At 45.1% G+C, this 16,861-nt stretch overlaps 1 protein-coding gene across 2 annotated transcripts in view; it reads right to left on the bottom strand.

Moving 5' to 3' along the window:
* Positions 1-2,510: 2,510 nt before the first annotated feature.
* LOC143212917 (zwei Ig domain protein zig-8) overlaps positions 2,511-16,861 on the bottom strand; it is a 556,020-nt gene continuing 541,669 nt past the window's right edge. Inside the window, exons 6-7 of one of the 2 annotated variants that reach the window (XM_076432232.1) lie at positions 8,416-8,584; positions 2,511-7,847 (exon numbers count right to left, since the gene is read on the bottom strand). In XM_076432232.1, the coding sequence (XP_076288347.1) occupies positions 7,756-7,847; positions 8,416-8,584 (261 nt within the window). In that variant the 3' untranslated portion in view covers positions 2,511-7,755. The remainder of the gene's footprint in view (positions 7,848-8,415; positions 8,585-16,861) is intronic. The other variant, XM_076432233.1, reaches the window with a different exon arrangement.

Genomic DNA, 16,861 nt, shown 5'->3' with positions numbered 1-16,861 from the left:
CCCGCGTTATCTTTGTTTGTCCAAGCATGTTTGTCCGGACCCTTCCCATTATTTCCCTTTTCTTTCCTGCTGCGACCTTTGAGACGCCCCGTATTTATCGTGCGACGGGAGAAGTATTATTTTTAACAACGCCCTGGGATAACAATGTTCTCCCCTGGGGTGCTTTCGGTATGATCCGCGTCGCTGGCATAGATCGCGAAATTCGGGGGAAAAAGTCTGACAAGTAAAATAAGACTTATTTACTTGAACATAATTCATTTTAACGTGGTTGCGTTTACAACGAAGGAATCATTGTGGAGTATTTTGCTCGTAATAAAACGATCCGGCACGAGCCAGCTCGAGCAGCTGAAATTGCACGGTTAAGTTAAAGTGTAGTTTGCGCAATATACAAAGGAGTGTATACATGGATATAACAATCGGCGGCCACTATAATTCCCCTCTGTTTCCGCGGGTATGATTAAAACGGTGTTCAGCATTCAACAGGAGAAAATCCGATGGATATTCATTGCGGAGACCAAGATAAATACCGGCGGAACTAAATGAAGTTCCCTCTCGTTTCCTTTTCGTTTCTTATTCCCGTCATTGTTCTTTGCTCGTGCGGCATAGCTCGAGGATTTTTATTTACGCACGCGATTGTTTGTTCCATTCGGATATATGTGTATGTATTTGAACTGCGCGAATATGTTAAACAGTGGGTTACGTTCGTTAGGAAGTTCCGCGACAAAGAGCAAATATTTTCATTGTAACTTTGGGAAAATATATCTGGTTCTCAATTAAAGCGAGTTCCGCGATGGACGAGCGAGAAAACCATGTCCAAGCCCCAGAGATTGTTTCGTTCAATATTCATGGAAACTGTTCCCGACAGTTCGGTAGGCGGAGGAGGGGCGTACGACAGATAAAAGCATCGATAGGCGCGCGTACGCGTTGAATAATATGGATTATTTTGTTCTTTACTGCTAATCTTGTTTCTCGCCGATTGGGCTGCTGCTGCGCTGACTCATTCAATCCGTGGCAATCGCGAGAGGGAGATTTTGTTTTGTCCATCTCTCGCGATATCTACAATCGAGAAGTTCGGCGAAGTTTTAATAGAACTCGGCGGAGACGCATTTATCACGCCTCGAATTACTGATTTTAGATAGTTAAACAGCCACTAGCAAGTTTTTTACGATCAATTAACCTGCGCCGTGCCCCCCCCCCCCGAGCGACGGCCAATCCGCGTTTCAAAAGACGAATAATTACCATTTTTAAATTACCAATCAGAGATTACGATCGGTTCACTACCCGCCACAATACCACCCTTTCGAGCTATTTAATTAAGATCGAATCAGCTCTGGAAGAGTTGAACTTCTGCAATTATGGATGATCAACTCGACTCTGTATAATTATAAGTAGAGTACGAATTTTGAAGAATTTCAGAATATATATATATATGTTGTGAATACCTGCTGAATTGTAAAAGAAAAATTCTGAAGGATGTCTGTCACGCTAGAATGAATAGCCCTTTAAGTGTCCTGCAGCAGGAGAACTGCCCCTATTGGCCGATCAATATTAATTCGCAGTCGAGGTCTGATCCCATTGAACGCGACGTAAACAGTAATGGCCGGTTCTAATGCGACACCGGACAAGCAATCTCGAAGGGACAACGCGGCTGTCAGAGGAGCAATCCTCATCGGCCAGTGTTTGATCGGCCGTAATCCGAACGCATCTCCGTAGAACCTGGCGCCGCTGGCCCATGTCTGCGTGTACACGTGAATTTCTGTGGCGACGGAGCCACCGTGTGGGCGCCAGTATGCAACGCAGGCGTTCCCAAAGGTTGGAGAAATTCTAGCGACGGCAAAAGCGAGTGATTTTAAGAATTCTGGAGTTATGCGGATTTCAAGCATTCGGACAACGTTTATTTTGGAGAAAAATCGGCTGCTAATCGAGAAGGATCGCTAATAAATACTGCACGGGTTTTATCTGAAGCGAACCGATCGTAACTGTCCCGTGTCTGCGTGTACACGTAAATTTCTGTGGCGATCCAGTATGCAACGTAGGCGCTTCCAGGGGCTGGAGAGAAACTCGGCTTGAACATTATGCGGTGCACCTCGCGTTTAGCTTGATAAATGGCGGCGTGGATGGCGGTGAATGCTGGCGTTGTTGCACCCGTTGCCGTCTTTCCTTGTTTTCCAACCCCTTCTCCCCTCTACCCTTTCCTTCTCCTTTTTTCTCTTTCCCCCTTTCCGCTTTCGTTTGTTTCCCTGGGCCACTCTTTTTTCCCCTGTTTCTTTCACTCACCTCCTCCTCCAGCCTCTTCGCAACTGAGCAACCCGATTCTCGGGGTGTGCGCGTGTATGTACGTGTGTGTGTGTGAGAAAAATCTACTGCAATCGCGCGAAGGGTTGCGAACCACACCGAAAAGCAAGCCCGGAAGAAGTGATCATTATTTCTCGCGGTTTTCGGACCGCGCCGCGCCGCGGAGACGCGATTATTCACGCGGAGAAGTGTTCTTACGTGTAATCGGGTCATAGCATTACCGCGAAACTTTTTTAATCACGTTTTCCTCTCTCCCGCTACTAGATATTACTTCGACTTTCGGACCCGTCCCGACATCGAGAGAAAGAGAGAGAGAGAGTCCCGGATTAAAGCGTCTACCCCGAGCTTTCATTCGTTATTCCTGCTTTCCGACGGGTGTTTTGTCCTTTTTTCGCGACGCAATTCCTACGGGAGCTGCGCGTGTTATTAATCGCTTCGCCTGTTACCCTGCCTCGATGTGGATAATATCCGGGTGTCGCACAGTGGGCCAGAAACCGATCTCTTTGGACAAAAATCTGCCGACAATTCAGTCTTTCATCGATTCAATTGGAATTTTTTTGAAAATGTTCGTGAAGGACTATACTTTGATGACGTGCTGCGCGAAAATCGTTAAGTTAAAGTGCAAAATTCTTTGAAAGAGCTATCAGTCACAGTTGATGTTGCCAAACAGGGGGCTGGTACATCGAATACTGGAAACGTGGCCGGAACTTTCTTTAGAAAAGTCGAATCAGTTGCTGCAGCGGCTGGATTAAACGCGGTTATTATCCGTTCGGAAAGTTCCCGCCGATATCCGAGACATGGCGCAAGAACACTCTAGGAACATTGAACTATGTTTGTAAACCTTTACTATTATACATTTTCTGATAGATGACGCTTTCGCCAATATGTTCATGTATTACCCATGATCATAGCTTCAATTGTTTTTGTTTGGCATCAATATAAACATGGAAAACAAAAAAGTGCATTATCGACATTTAATGTATTTTTATGATAAAAAAGGCAAATTTAGAGATGGCGATTTTAACCTCGAAGACCGGCAACGCTCCGGTTGATGACGACCAAATCAAGGTCCTAATCACTAATAATCATCGAATTACCACTCGTGACATGGCAGAATGTCTAAAAGTATCGAATTCGACCATTCACGCGCATTTCGTGCGGCTTGGCTTCGTTAGCTGCCTCGATGTTTGGGTACCGCACAAATTGACGGACAAAAATTTAATGCCAAGAAAGTGATGCTCTGTTGCTGGTGGGATTGGAAGGGAATTGTGTACTACGAGCTGTTACCGCATAACCAAACCATCAATTACGATAAGTATTCTAGTCAGCTGGAGAATTTGAAGAAAGAAATTGATCAGAAGCGCCCAGAACTAGTGAATCGTAAAGGTGTGGTCTTTCACCAAGACAACGCTAGACCACATGTGTCTTTGGCTACCCGGCAAAAGTTGTTGGACTTTGGCTGGGATGTTTTACCGCACCCTCCATATAGTCCTGACTTAGCACCTTCGGACTACCATCTTTTCCGCTCCTTGCAAAATTCGCTTGACGGAAAAAATTTCAATTCTTTGGAGGACTGCAAAAAGCACCTGCAGAAGTTCTTCGATGATAAACCAAGAACGTTTTACGAGAGGGGAATAATAAAACTTACCAAAAGATGGCAAAATGTCATCGAACAAAATGGTGCATATATCATTGAGTAAACTAAATTGTAAGTACAATTTTTTGCGATTTCAATTTACTTACAATATCACAAGATTGCACAACATTCTTCAGGTGACAAGAAAGCTGATTCTGTGAAATTCAAAGAATATTGTTCGCAGACGACTAAATTGTGCATTGAAATTTATCCATGGTATAAACTACCTCCATCAGTTCATAATATACTTGCTACATTTAAACTGCCAATGGGTTTGTGTTCAGAAGAGCCACAAGAGGCAAATAATAAAGTCTTCAGGAAGTCACGAGCTGAAAACTCCCGAATGTGTTGCCGTAAAAAGACAAATATAGATATTATACGGCATACGTTATTATCATCCGAACCCGTTATAAGCTCTCTAAGAATAAAGGATGGCAAGCACAAGAAATTTCGTTATCAAGAAGCGAAAACGCTGCTGTTGGATCAATAAATTAATGGCAAGTCCCTTAAGTGCCGAATGTAGTTCTATTCAATTGGTAATTCTCGGGGCCAGATTTACAGTTTAAAATTTTGCGGTTTGTGGTTTAGGGTTAAGAAGTGTTGGCAACTCAGCTGGGACATGCAAATTTATGGTATGGGCGGATGAAGTACCGGAGTTATTGGGCTTTGTAGATAAGGATTCTTGATTGTTCGTCAAAGTATAGTCCTTCACGAACATTTTAAAAAAGATTCCAATTGAATCGATGAAAAACTGAGTTGTCGGCAGACTTTTGTTGAAAAAAAATCGGTTTCTGGCTCACTGTGTGTCGTCGCAAGTTTCCGGGATTGTAGAAAAGAATGGAAGCGTGTCTTCTCTCTGGCCCCAACGTGTGCCGTTTGAACGTTCTACGAGAACTTGATTCCGCGAATAATACATACCGAAGCTTGCAATAAAATTCATTGGCTGTCCGGATCGTTACCGCGTTACCGGCGTGCACGAGTAGAAAACGATTATACAGATTCTCTTTTCCTGCGTTCGCTTCGAATGTCAAAAGAGTCGATTGTTTCGCTGAGCTTGGCCGTCCATTAAACGACCATTAAATTTAATACATTCAATTTATGCGGATTGCGTTCGGAACGGTTCCCGGGGACTTCTTCCAGAAGCATTATTTCCAATTTATTTTGCATCCCTTTGTGGTAGAAGGCCGCTGAAAAAGCTTCGCATAAAACGTATCGGAGTAGAAAAAGCGAAACAGCGATCGGGATTCATTGTCGACTCGGTTACAGATGGAATTGTCGATCGTGTTTTCTAGTTTCATAAATGCATAAAATCCTAATGACTAGATGGACAATCACTTTCTATTGTCCTCCCGTTGGTCCTGATCGAGACAATTTTTATTCTGCACGGAGATCCACAGTAATTAGCACGAAACTAACAGAGTCATTTGAACGAAGGAATCCCCAGGGAAAAATGAACTTTGGCGAGCAAGTTGTCGGCGCGCAGCGTGGAATTCGTGGGAAAATGTTCGCGTCGGACAACCTTATAATTATCGGTCGCCGACAAAGACTTTATCGAGCATTCAACTTCTTAACAGGGGCTCGTCTATCGCGCAAAAGCATTAATCGATCAATGCAGCGTGGTCCGCGCGGTGCATCGCTCGTTCGAGTAAATAAACGTATTATGATCGGGTCCGTGATTGGGAGAAATTAATTGTTCCGTTGTTGGCGCGTTTCATACGACACGGATCGGAATTTGCTCAGACTAATCGTGTACCGGCGTAATTTTACACGGAAGAGGGCGAAGTACCGTCCGCTAACAGTTTTGCAACCCATGGCCAGGGTCGATTTTCCTCAACGATTAATTGTTTAATAATACAACGAAAGAACCTGGTACGTACTCTCTTCTCTCATCCATTCTCGAGAATTTTCAAGCTGTAGCGGAACTTGCATATTGCGTGGCAGCTTCGTAACGCGATAAAATGGCGACGCTAGAACGTATATTTCAGACTTACCGCGTTAACCGGAAGGTTCTAAGATTGTTCGAGTGGTTTATTTGATCGATATTCAGATGTATTTATGATGCAATCGATGCGAAATATGGAGGCTGTTATTCATGCATGAGATTTGCGGAAGTGAGCGTTGACTGCCAATGAGGAGCCATAGGATGTTCGCAAAATCGAAGCACTCCATTTTGGTAGAACACGAATTGGAGAGCTTGTTCTTCTTCTTGCAGCTTCTTTTGATGTTTTTCGCAGAGTAACGCAAGACTTTCTGAACGACAAACTTTATTTCTTTTGTTCTTTTACATATATATATTTTTTCTGTACATCGGTACAGAAATTAATTGAAATATTTTTTTGAACACAATTGCATCGGTTGCTCAACCATTAACGTTGATAACATACACAGTGGGTGAAAACAGTGTCCACACATACAGATAAACGTTATTCAATTTTACATGACACTTTCATGGAATATTCCTAGGTCGAATTAAACGTTAAAGTGAAGCTTTCGGTCAACAAAATCGGATGGTTAACCCTCTCTGGTCCTACATCGAGACAGATGAGAAAGACTTTTGTTCGAATATTTCCTCGTTTCACATTTATAATTACATTTATTAAAAATAAATAAAAGAACAACCCATAGCCCGTGGCGAGTATACTAGATCAAGGACCGTCCTTACGTTGCTAATGAATAATTACCGATAGAGAATGAGAGAGAGTGAGAGAGATGGAAACAGAGAGAGATTCCTTATCACGGATAGGTCAGTGGCTCCATCGAAAGCAGTTCGGTATAAATATCGATAGTTCGGAGGACTATAGTTTCCGGAAGTCGGTGACACGGGGAGGGGTGCTCGCTAGCAATTTAGCCACGGTCGCGTTCGGTTATTGGTCTTTATCGGGGTGTGGGGTGGTTCTATGGGAGGGGTTGTCTATGGGGGTGTCGGGGTAGTGGGGGCAAGGATCGAGAGGGCGATACGATCGAAATTACGGTTGCGCGGCAACGATCCTACCGTTTCGTATGACGTATGATCCGCTATGGAAAACGGATCCGGCTGTCGATCGGTGTTCCGGCTTTCGGTCTCTCTCTCCCGTTCCGCACACAACTCGTCGCGTCGCGTCGCCACGGTTGAATAATTGCGGAGGAAAGGCGATCCTTTGTACTCTGATCCTCGCCTTTGTCTCGTTGCTTGTTCCGGCTGTACCTCGGAGGGCTCGTGTCGTTCCCCTCGTTCCCCGTCTTTCGCCATCTCAATTTCCGTTTGTCCCGGCTCGGGTTTAATCGTTTTCGCGACCCCGCACGAACTGCCACACGGGTCGGATTACACTTCCGCGTTACCGTTGCCACGCCACTCCTCTATCTATCTCCTCGCAACCGCGATTACGATCAGCGTCACTTCGCTGGCCCGTTTAGGCGAAGATCTCTCGCGACTCTGCTCGACCACCTCCGCGTCCACGAACCTCCCATCTATCTCCTCGCAACCGCGGTCGCGATCAATGTCAATTTCGCCCGTTTAAGAGGCCTCGGCGATTCCCTGCTCGATAGCCACCCCCACAAGTCAATTCCGCGCAATCACGTCGCTTCGACCCTCGAGGAACAATGCACTCTTTGTCGCTGATTTTCGTTCACTCGTCATCACCCGAACACTTGTGCACCGCCGCGCCGCGCCGTTACCGTGTGTCCCTGCTGCACCATCCTCGACGCGATTTCAGCTCCGCGGGGATCGTCTTCCTCTTCTTCGGTGCACCCTGTTACTGGTGTACAACCTCGAACGGCTGTACACGGCTGCTGTTCCCTACTGTCGCCGAGGAGCTGGGCGATCAGCAATCCGGGGGATGATGTACTTAGTACAGCAGCAGACACAGGCAGAGGAGAAGGGAGTAAAGCCTTGGTTGTTTGGCTTGTCCACCGTGCTGCATTGCCGCGGGATACTCTCCTGAAACAGAGGGCAACACTTAAATTTTCCGAAGACTGTGCTGCCTGTCGACATCGTACAATTCGTACGCAACAGTCTAATGCTTGACATACATACAGTGTTTGTCCAATAAGTATCGGGACTGATTTTTTCCATCCTACGGCGAAGGGTGGAGGGCGGTTTCAAGGGGCTAAATTGATGGGGGGTGATGTCGGGTATGCTAGGATGACAAGTTCGTTTGTTTCCGAGCCTTCGGAGTGTGGAGATCGCGACAAATTTTGCGTTAAACCTAACAAATCTGCAAACGTAGCAACGTTGTCCCAACCACCCTCAATCCAGATTTGCCTCCCCCGACTTCTTTTTGTTCCCTCGGATCAAAAGGAGTCTGAAAGGTCATCGTTTCGGAACGATGGAGGCGTTCGAAGCGGCTTCGACCGAATGCCTAAACAGCCTTGCAGGCTGTTAGCCTTGTACCGATTTCCAGGAGGCGTATAAACAATGGGAAAAGCGCTGGCAATGACTTCAGTCCCGATACTTATTGGACAAACCCTGTGTTTTCTCTGCTGGCCATTAAGTAGAAACCACTCACCATTGAGTACGTGCACGGTGATCGATTTAGCCGGGGCATTACTCGGATTACAAGTGTATTGCCCCGAGTCCGATGGTTTCGCGTCCTGTACAAGCAGGAAGCTCGTGGTGCTGTCACCCTTCTCCGTGACTACGGATACGCCGCCTCTGGTCGATTCGTAGTTAATTATCTGCAACAAAGATCGCGAAGCCGCTTTGAGTCGAGCAACGGGAATTGTTCCCCGGTCGAAGGGAGCACGAAGGGAAACGGGTCGCGAATCGGACGAGGACGCACGAACGACATTCGCTGGGGACCTTCCCTTTCACTAGCCAGCTGGAACCTGGGACTGGCCGACAAACGAGGGAGATAAGCTCCATCTAACATAGGACTACACCTAGACGTCCACTGCCATTGAATGGACGTCGACGCGAGGCAGGAGAGAAATATTCTCACTCTCGCCCCCCCCCCATGATTTCCCGCTTTGTGCTCCGGCCAGCCGCTAATCGAAAGGAACCGCTCAAACGCGGCTGGCGAGAACCTCTCGTAAGGGAATGCCTGTGCGAATCTAATCAGAGTCCTGGACTTGTGTTCCTCTTCTTATTAAATCATTCAATTACATAGACGGGGTCTTGTCTTATTAATTTGTCCAGCACAGTACTTTCGAGATTGCACGAGAAAGCAGGGCAGGAATATTTCGATAATTCGATGGAGCCGCAACGGTCCGAGGATTACGGATCGCGTTGCATGCCAAGTGCCCGGGATCAGGTCGAACGGCACACGGTTGTGTTTCCAATTTTTAAGAGTAGTCTCTTAACCGACAACGCGCCAACAAACTTCAGATTTTTATTCATGTATACGGCAGCTCCTCGGGACACCTGCGACGGGTATATCGGGTCAAAGTGGAGTGTTGCGGAGAGCAACGTCCGAACGTGCAACGGTACACACTCAGCGAGCACAAACGTTCTGTTTATCCTGCACCTGTTCCACTCGACGTTCCTCGCGAGTGTCTCTTTAACAGGGTTCATAAGGGTCGGTAAAAGCGGAGTCGCTGTCGTCGGCACTGAGACGGATTTCTAAATAAATGATCCGTAGCGTCAGCCTTCGGTGCGCTGCTCTATGCTGCGACAGTCTTGTGCGCCGGAGTCTTCTTAAGGGCTGCGGCCCTTTGCGAAGATTTCTGGAAACTCGTTCCAGATTTCTTTCCGCTACCACTTCGCGTTGCAATTTTTATTTCCTCGCCAGATATCGCCAGAAATGTTTCCCGTTGTATGGTATGGACATGATATTTGGTCCCCTCAGGGTTTCAAATTCATTTACTAACCCTCTTCCTCTTTCCACTCTCACCATCGCCTTTTCAGCGGGACCTACTGTTTATGGTGGGTTCCGAACCACCTTTTGCCAACAACACGTGAAAAACACCCCGGGTGGGTCACTTTCCGGTTTTTGACCAGACGGTCACCCATCATAGTGCCGCCGGTCACGTTCCACGTTGTTTAACTTCGGTGATCTAACGAGAACCGGTGCTTTCAACGGGACTACGGTTGTTGGCTTGTTTTCCGTTGTATATATTGTACAAAAATTTGTACATAAGTTTTAATCAATTATATATTGGCCATCTTTATCGATGACCTCTCGCCATCTTTCCACCAACCTGAAGGTTTTCCCGTTCATAGAGTTCTGTAGCGACCGGTATAGCGACAATATATCAAGCGACCATCGACAAGATATGCACCAAGACCCTCTGCAGACCCAGGAAATTCGAAAATAAACCGGAGAACCACTGGTGGAGCGCCGAAATAAGAAAACAAAGAAAAAGGACAAACACCCTGAGACGTAAGCTTCAAAAACTCATGACGAAAAGAAGAAACAAAGAACATCCGGATATATATGAAGCCAGGAAAGCACTGCATTACAGCAGACTGAAACTGAAGCATATGATCGCAAAGGCTAAAGCCCAAGCGTGGGAGATCTTCATCAATGAGCTAAAGAACGACCCATGGGGCAAGCCGTACCAAGTGATCCGAAATATTATCAAGGGAAATAGGAAAGCCCCGAACATAACCGAAACGACCGCAACTGAAATCATAAATGTTCTCTTTCCAGCAGACGACGATGAAGAAAACTGGAAAAATGAAATGAATGGAGAATCATGGACCCTGAATACCCAGAGAACACTGACCAGCACAAACGAGAATATATTACACTAAGAAACGGAGACACATTAGATAAGAATACTCAACAAATATATAAATTCACGCCTATCACCGAATCGGAAATTAACAAAATCATCAACGATATGAATAACAACAAAGCCCCGGGACTAGACAAAATAGACGCACCAATATGCAAAGCAATAGCAAAAGCAAACCTATCTCTCATCACCGATATAATAAACACATGCCTCAAAATCGGATACTTCCCATCACAATGGAAAATACAGAAACTGATCCTGATCAAGAAACCTAATAAACCAGACGGCCTGCCCAATAGATAGTGGCCTTGCTTAGCAACTGGGCAAAAGTGTTGGAAAGAGTGATCAAGAACAAAATAGACAAACATCTATAGATCAGACCGCTACACGGGAACCAATACGGTTTCAGGAAGAACTACGGAACCATACAGGCAATTACAACCGCAACCGAAATAAGAGACGAAGCTACACGGAAGGGCCACTTTGTACTCATAGTCACACACGACGTGAAAAATGCCTTTAACTCGATATCTTGGAGCGCCATCAGAAACGCAGTGTACGACAGGGATTGTGGGACGCAGAACAATCCCACAAATTATCACATAAATGGATACCTAGTTGCGACAGATGGTTAGCTGTCCCACGACAGAACATAAACTACTATACCGTCCAACTGCTCACAAGTAAGCAACAACTCAGCTGCAACTTCGGCTGCAAAAAAAGAAAACACACATCTGCCCACACTCTCCTGGACTGCACGAGGTGGGAGGACGAAAGGAAAACCTTCTGCGACAAACATAAAATCACACACATCCATATGAAATAGAAAAATTCTCAGAAGCTATTCACACATCAGAAGAAGCGTGGAAGGATTTTCGAAACTTGTGTACACACATTATGAGAGACAAACAGAAAACCGAAAACGAGCAACAAAAAGAGGAATGGAGAAAAAGGTTGCTGGCATTGGGTACAGTCGGACCGGAAACAACGGGAACAACGAGGAACAAAATGTAAAGTAAAACAAAAATAAAGACATAATCACACGCAACCAGAAACCAGGAACCATCACCTGCACCTAGTCGCATGACAAATTGAAATCGTAAAACTGTGGAATCAAGAAACAAGGGAACAAACCAGTTAAGACGGAAACACCGTAGAACAAGAGGAGAGAAGAAAGAAGAGGATAAAGAGAGAGAGAGACAACACGAAGAAGCAAAACAACACACACGGGAAACAAGGAGGCTAGGTGAATAAAGTCTGAGGACAGTCCCGCTCAGCCCCCCCCCCCCCACCACCGGGACCCAGGACGCAAAGTGTAGGGAGAGTGTTAGTGGGTAACCCCCGTAAATCCTGTGTCTTGCACCCTACGCACAGGTTTTACCTTGAGCAATGCACGTGCTCCTCGACATTTTCGGGGTCACAGCTGGAGGAGTCCCACACACCCCGGGGTTGCGATGATCCCGGGGCATGTGCATAAAGCATTAAACTCCCTGCACTTAAAACAATAAAAAAAAAAAAAAAAAAAAAAAAAAGAGTTCTGTAGCGACCGGAACAAATGATAATCGGAAGGGGCTAGATCCGGCGAATACGCAGGATGAGTCAAAATCAAAAGTTTATCCCAGCCAAGCCTAGTCAGTTTATTCCGAGTGGTCAATGACGTATGAGGTTTGCCGTTGTCGTGGTGGAAGACGACACCCTTGCGATTTGCAAATTCTGGACGTTTCGTGCGGATTGCTTGGTCCAATTTCGTTAATTGCGAACAGTATACAGTTGAATCAATCATTTTGCCTGCCGGTGACAGTTCGTAATAGATGACACCCTTGAAATCCCACCGTACGGAGAGAGCATTATTTTCTTTGGATGTAATCCCGCCTTTGACGTTGTTTGTGGTGGCTCGCTGCCCCCATAATCTTTTACAGCGACTCCCACTAATATTCGGACACGCTTAAAAACACCATGACTTTTTAAATATTGGACTATGCGATTTGAACTTTCTTGGGAAGCTAGAGCAATTAGTTTACTGTAGGATGTGAAAAGAAACTTTTTCGAAAATTGCATTTGGTCGGGATTGTAAAGAAAATACTAAAAGTTGCATTTTACAACTTTTTTATGCGGGCCTATATTGAAATTTTAAAAAATACGTTTTTTATATCTGTGTCAATTATATGCACTGTGAAAGTTTCATACAAAATCGGATGATGCGGGGAAAAATGACAGTCATTGAAAGATGTAAGAATTCTTAGATTTACTGCCGTTATAGGCCAAAAACCGTGAAAATCTGCAATTTTTACCATCTTTAAACGTTTGTAGCTCATTGCAACGTCGACCGATTTTGACGAAATTTTCAGGATATGTTTAATTGAAACAGATCTACAAAACGTATTTTTTAAATTTTCAATATAGGCCCACATAAAAGAGTTATAAAATGCATCTTTTAGTATTTTCTCTATAATTCCGACCAATTGCCATTTTCGAAAAAATTTCTTTTCACATCCTGTAGTGAACTAAGTGCTCTAGCTTCCGGAAAAAGTTTTAATCTTATAGTCCAATATTAAAAAGATTATCGCTTTTTTTAGAGCGTCCGAATATTAATGGGAGTCACTGTACGTGTTACATTATCGTGGACGACCCATTTTTCGTCACCCGACATCGTTCGTTTCAAAAATGGCTCGTTTTCTTGGCGTTTCCGTAGCGAATCGCAAATAGATATGCGTGTGGTCAAGGTTCCTCGGTTAATTGATGCGGCACCCAAACATTAAGCCGAGAAACGTAACCCAGCTTGCGCAAATGGTTTTCTACGCTTGTGTGGGATATATTTAATGTCGTAGCAATCTCTCGTACCGATTGGGATGGATTACAGCCTTAACATCACTTGAATTAATCTCGGTCGGGCGACCGGAGCGAGGCGCATCATCGTCGAAATCTCCAGAACGGAATTTGGCGTACCACTTTTGGCATACGCGTTCTGTTAAGGCATCATCTCCATACACACGGCATATCTTTTTACGAGCATCCGCAGCCTGTTTGCCTTTTTTAAAATAATAGAGCAAAATGTTACGATATTTATTTCCATGTTCACAGCTAGGCAGCACCATAGACTTATAGAGATAGACCGCGCGGCCTGTACGAAGCGTTGAAGCCTGCCATTGCGGTCGGGGTATAAAGAGTGAGAGAGAAAGCCTGTTGTGGTCGTAAGGCGTTCTCTTTCTAATTGACGAGTTGATGGGGAGATTCGCCCAATGAAAGTGGGGAGTGCGTAGGAAGTGAGAGTGTGCGAGTGAGATAGATATACGACCAGCCGCCATGACAGGCTTCAAGTCTATCTCCATAAGTCTATGGGCAGCGCACACAATACTGAGGTTAACCTAATCAAACGCAGCACAACATAAACAGTGAAACATAACCTTTGAAATGTGTATTCGATTTGCACGATAGCGCCGACAAGAGAAAAGCAAATCCGAATGAAACATACACTGGAACAAAAACCGAACGAACTTATTTGCCAACCCAATGTATTGATTTTAAACCTGAAAATCTAGTCCGTTCACGCGTGAAATAATTCACTCGAAAATTTCGCATCACGTTGTCGGAGGGAACCTGCTCAAAGTATGATTAATCGAACGAGAAAGTTTTGGAGCTCTCGTGTGCCCGATAAGCGACTCGGGCTCCTTCCGTTCTGTTATCTGGCTGGCGATACAACGGCCCGGAATAATATGCGGAACTTTAATTCGAAAATGCACAGTTAATCCGGGCTGCTCCGCACTCGCGCGACGCGTAATAACAACGACGCGTACGTTTCACCTTTGTGCAAACGAGGAACTATGCCCGCTAAATCCCGTGGAACTTCCCCGTGCGATGAGGCGGGAAAAAGGTGGATTTCGATGTATCATACTATACCGCGCCGACGGCGTACGGTTTTTTTTTATTCCACGACGAAGTTTCCTCCCGTCGTAATTCGCCGTGATCCAGGAAACTCGGGAATGAAGATCTCGATGTTTCGCGCTCCCGCATAAACTCCGCACGCGTAAAATTTAATAATTTATTAAACAATGCAGCGGAGCTTCTCTTGTCTCGCGTGCCTTCCGGACTAAGTGCATCGCATTAGCCCAGGAAACTGAAAAAGGAGGAAAGGAAACAGAGCCAGAGAGCCAGAGAGTGAGAGAGAAGAACGTTCATTCTTTTCCTCGGACGGTTGGATAAAGAGAGATACTTTTCTTTTGCGAGGGTAATAAAAAAGCTGACGCGCTAATTAGATTAGCATTTCTGAGGGATCAAGATTACGGTTGTTACAGCTGCTCGCGAAATTCAGTCGAGACGTTCAAAAGTGGAGGATGCTTATTTGAAATTTACATCGGCGAGCGTTAAATTATTCGCTTCCTTTGATGGTGGTAAATGCGAGTATTTTCAGTTGTTAATAGACTGCGGCTGTTTCTAGCCCTTAACGATTTTAACAGATGAAAAATATAATATATCTCGAAATTTAGATCCACGTATCCCACGTTTCATTTCATTAGATACGGCGACTGTGTCCCGCGATAGGAGGATCTTGATCACGTTCCTATATCAACGACGCTCGCGTTGTTTCCACAATATTCCGAGCAGCATCGAGGAACGTTGCCAGGCTACGTAACCGTAGTAAGAGGTTCGTGCACCGATAACAACATCTCCGGACGACGTTGGTTTTCAGGAGCACGGTATTTTTCGTCTTTTTTTCTTTAGATTTTGTTGTTTTCGTTCCGTTGGATCGCGTCGCGGTTTCGAAACGATAGCCAGAGGCTGTCGAGGAATCGCGAAATAAATGCCAATTTCAAGGCGCAACAACACTCGGGCTGGCTCTCCTCGCTGCCGATAAACGAGCAAACAATTGCGCAACGAAAGAAGAATATCCCGAAGACCGAAATTGAAAAGTATATTCCGAGGGAAATGAAACAAGTGTCGGAAGAGCGCGAGGAAACACGCAATTTTGTCGCTATTTCCGTCCCGAACAGCCGTGATTATTCGTAAATGTGCATAAACTGAAAATTCCGCCCGGTTCAAAGATTCATTTCCGTTTCCCTGTGCTGCTTCTATTTATCGTGGGGAGTATAGCAAACGATAAATTTGATCTCGTTACTTAATTTCATTGAAATTCCGAGGGAACCGTCCGAAGATATTTTTGTCATGTTTTATTCAGCTCCACGAGTCCTAGAGCAGTTTGATTTAAGAAACCAGTTTCGGGTTCCTCCGAATTCCCCCGGATGTTTCGCACAGTTGTATAACAGGATTGCACTGGGTACGCGAAAATTGTCTGGGTCGGTGCCAAAGTGTGCCACCTTAAACATCAAATTGCACTGAATGGCCGGCGACACGGCTGCCGAATCGATAGCTGCGTGATGCGCTACTCGCGAAAAACCTTAGTTTATATTGCAATTCACCGCGCTTCTACTTTATTCGGAATTTTGCCTGTCGTGTTGCAACAGCTGTAAACACCGCCTGCCTATCCATCAAAGTCGCTATGCCAGGTTAAGATTATTTATATTACAAGCGAGATTTTACTTTAGATTCGAAATACAATTTTAGCGGCGGACAAGTTTTCTCGAACCTTTTGATTTTCATCATTAGACAGTGAGTAGGGAAAAAGTAATCCATTATTTCTCCGCTAGATAGCTGTAGTGATATATATCTCGTAAAGTATTGGTTAGACAGCTTCAGGCTTGGGCTCGTTGGAAAAGTGACATTCCGTTCTAGAAAAAATTCCTCTACAGTTTTGTGATTGGTCGATTCATGTTGTGAGTTATAGGGTGTAACAGATGCAGGTTAACAAAGAGAAAAAATTCGGTACATTTTACAATTCTGCTTTGATAAAGGTGAAAATGCAAGGCAGGCGGCTGAAATTGTGAATGGAGTTTATGGTCCGGATACAGTCACAGCTAATCACGCGCGATTTTGGTTTCGTCGATTCCGTTCCGAAAATTTCGATGTTAAAGATGCACCTCGCACAGGTAGGCCCGTCGTCGAAAATGTCGATAAAATCATGGAAATGATCGAAGTAGACCGGCATGTTAGCAGTCGTAGCATCGCCCAGCAGCTAAAGATCGACCATAAAACAGTTTTAAACCATCTGCATAAAGCTGGATTAAAAAAGAAGCTCGTTGTCTGGGTGCCACACAGTGCCACACGAATTGACGCAGAAAAACCTGATGGATCGGATTTCCATCTGCGAAGCATTGGCCAAACGGAACAAGATCGATCCATTTCTTAAACGGATGGTGACTGGGGATGAGAAATGGGTCACAT

This window comes from Lasioglossum baleicum, chromosome 10 (genome assembly GCF_051020765.1).
Source record: "Lasioglossum baleicum chromosome 10, iyLasBale1, whole genome shotgun sequence".
Lineage (NCBI taxonomy): Eukaryota > Metazoa > Arthropoda > Insecta > Hymenoptera > Halictidae > Lasioglossum > Lasioglossum baleicum.
This window is presented reverse-complemented; position numbering and strand designations above follow the sequence as displayed.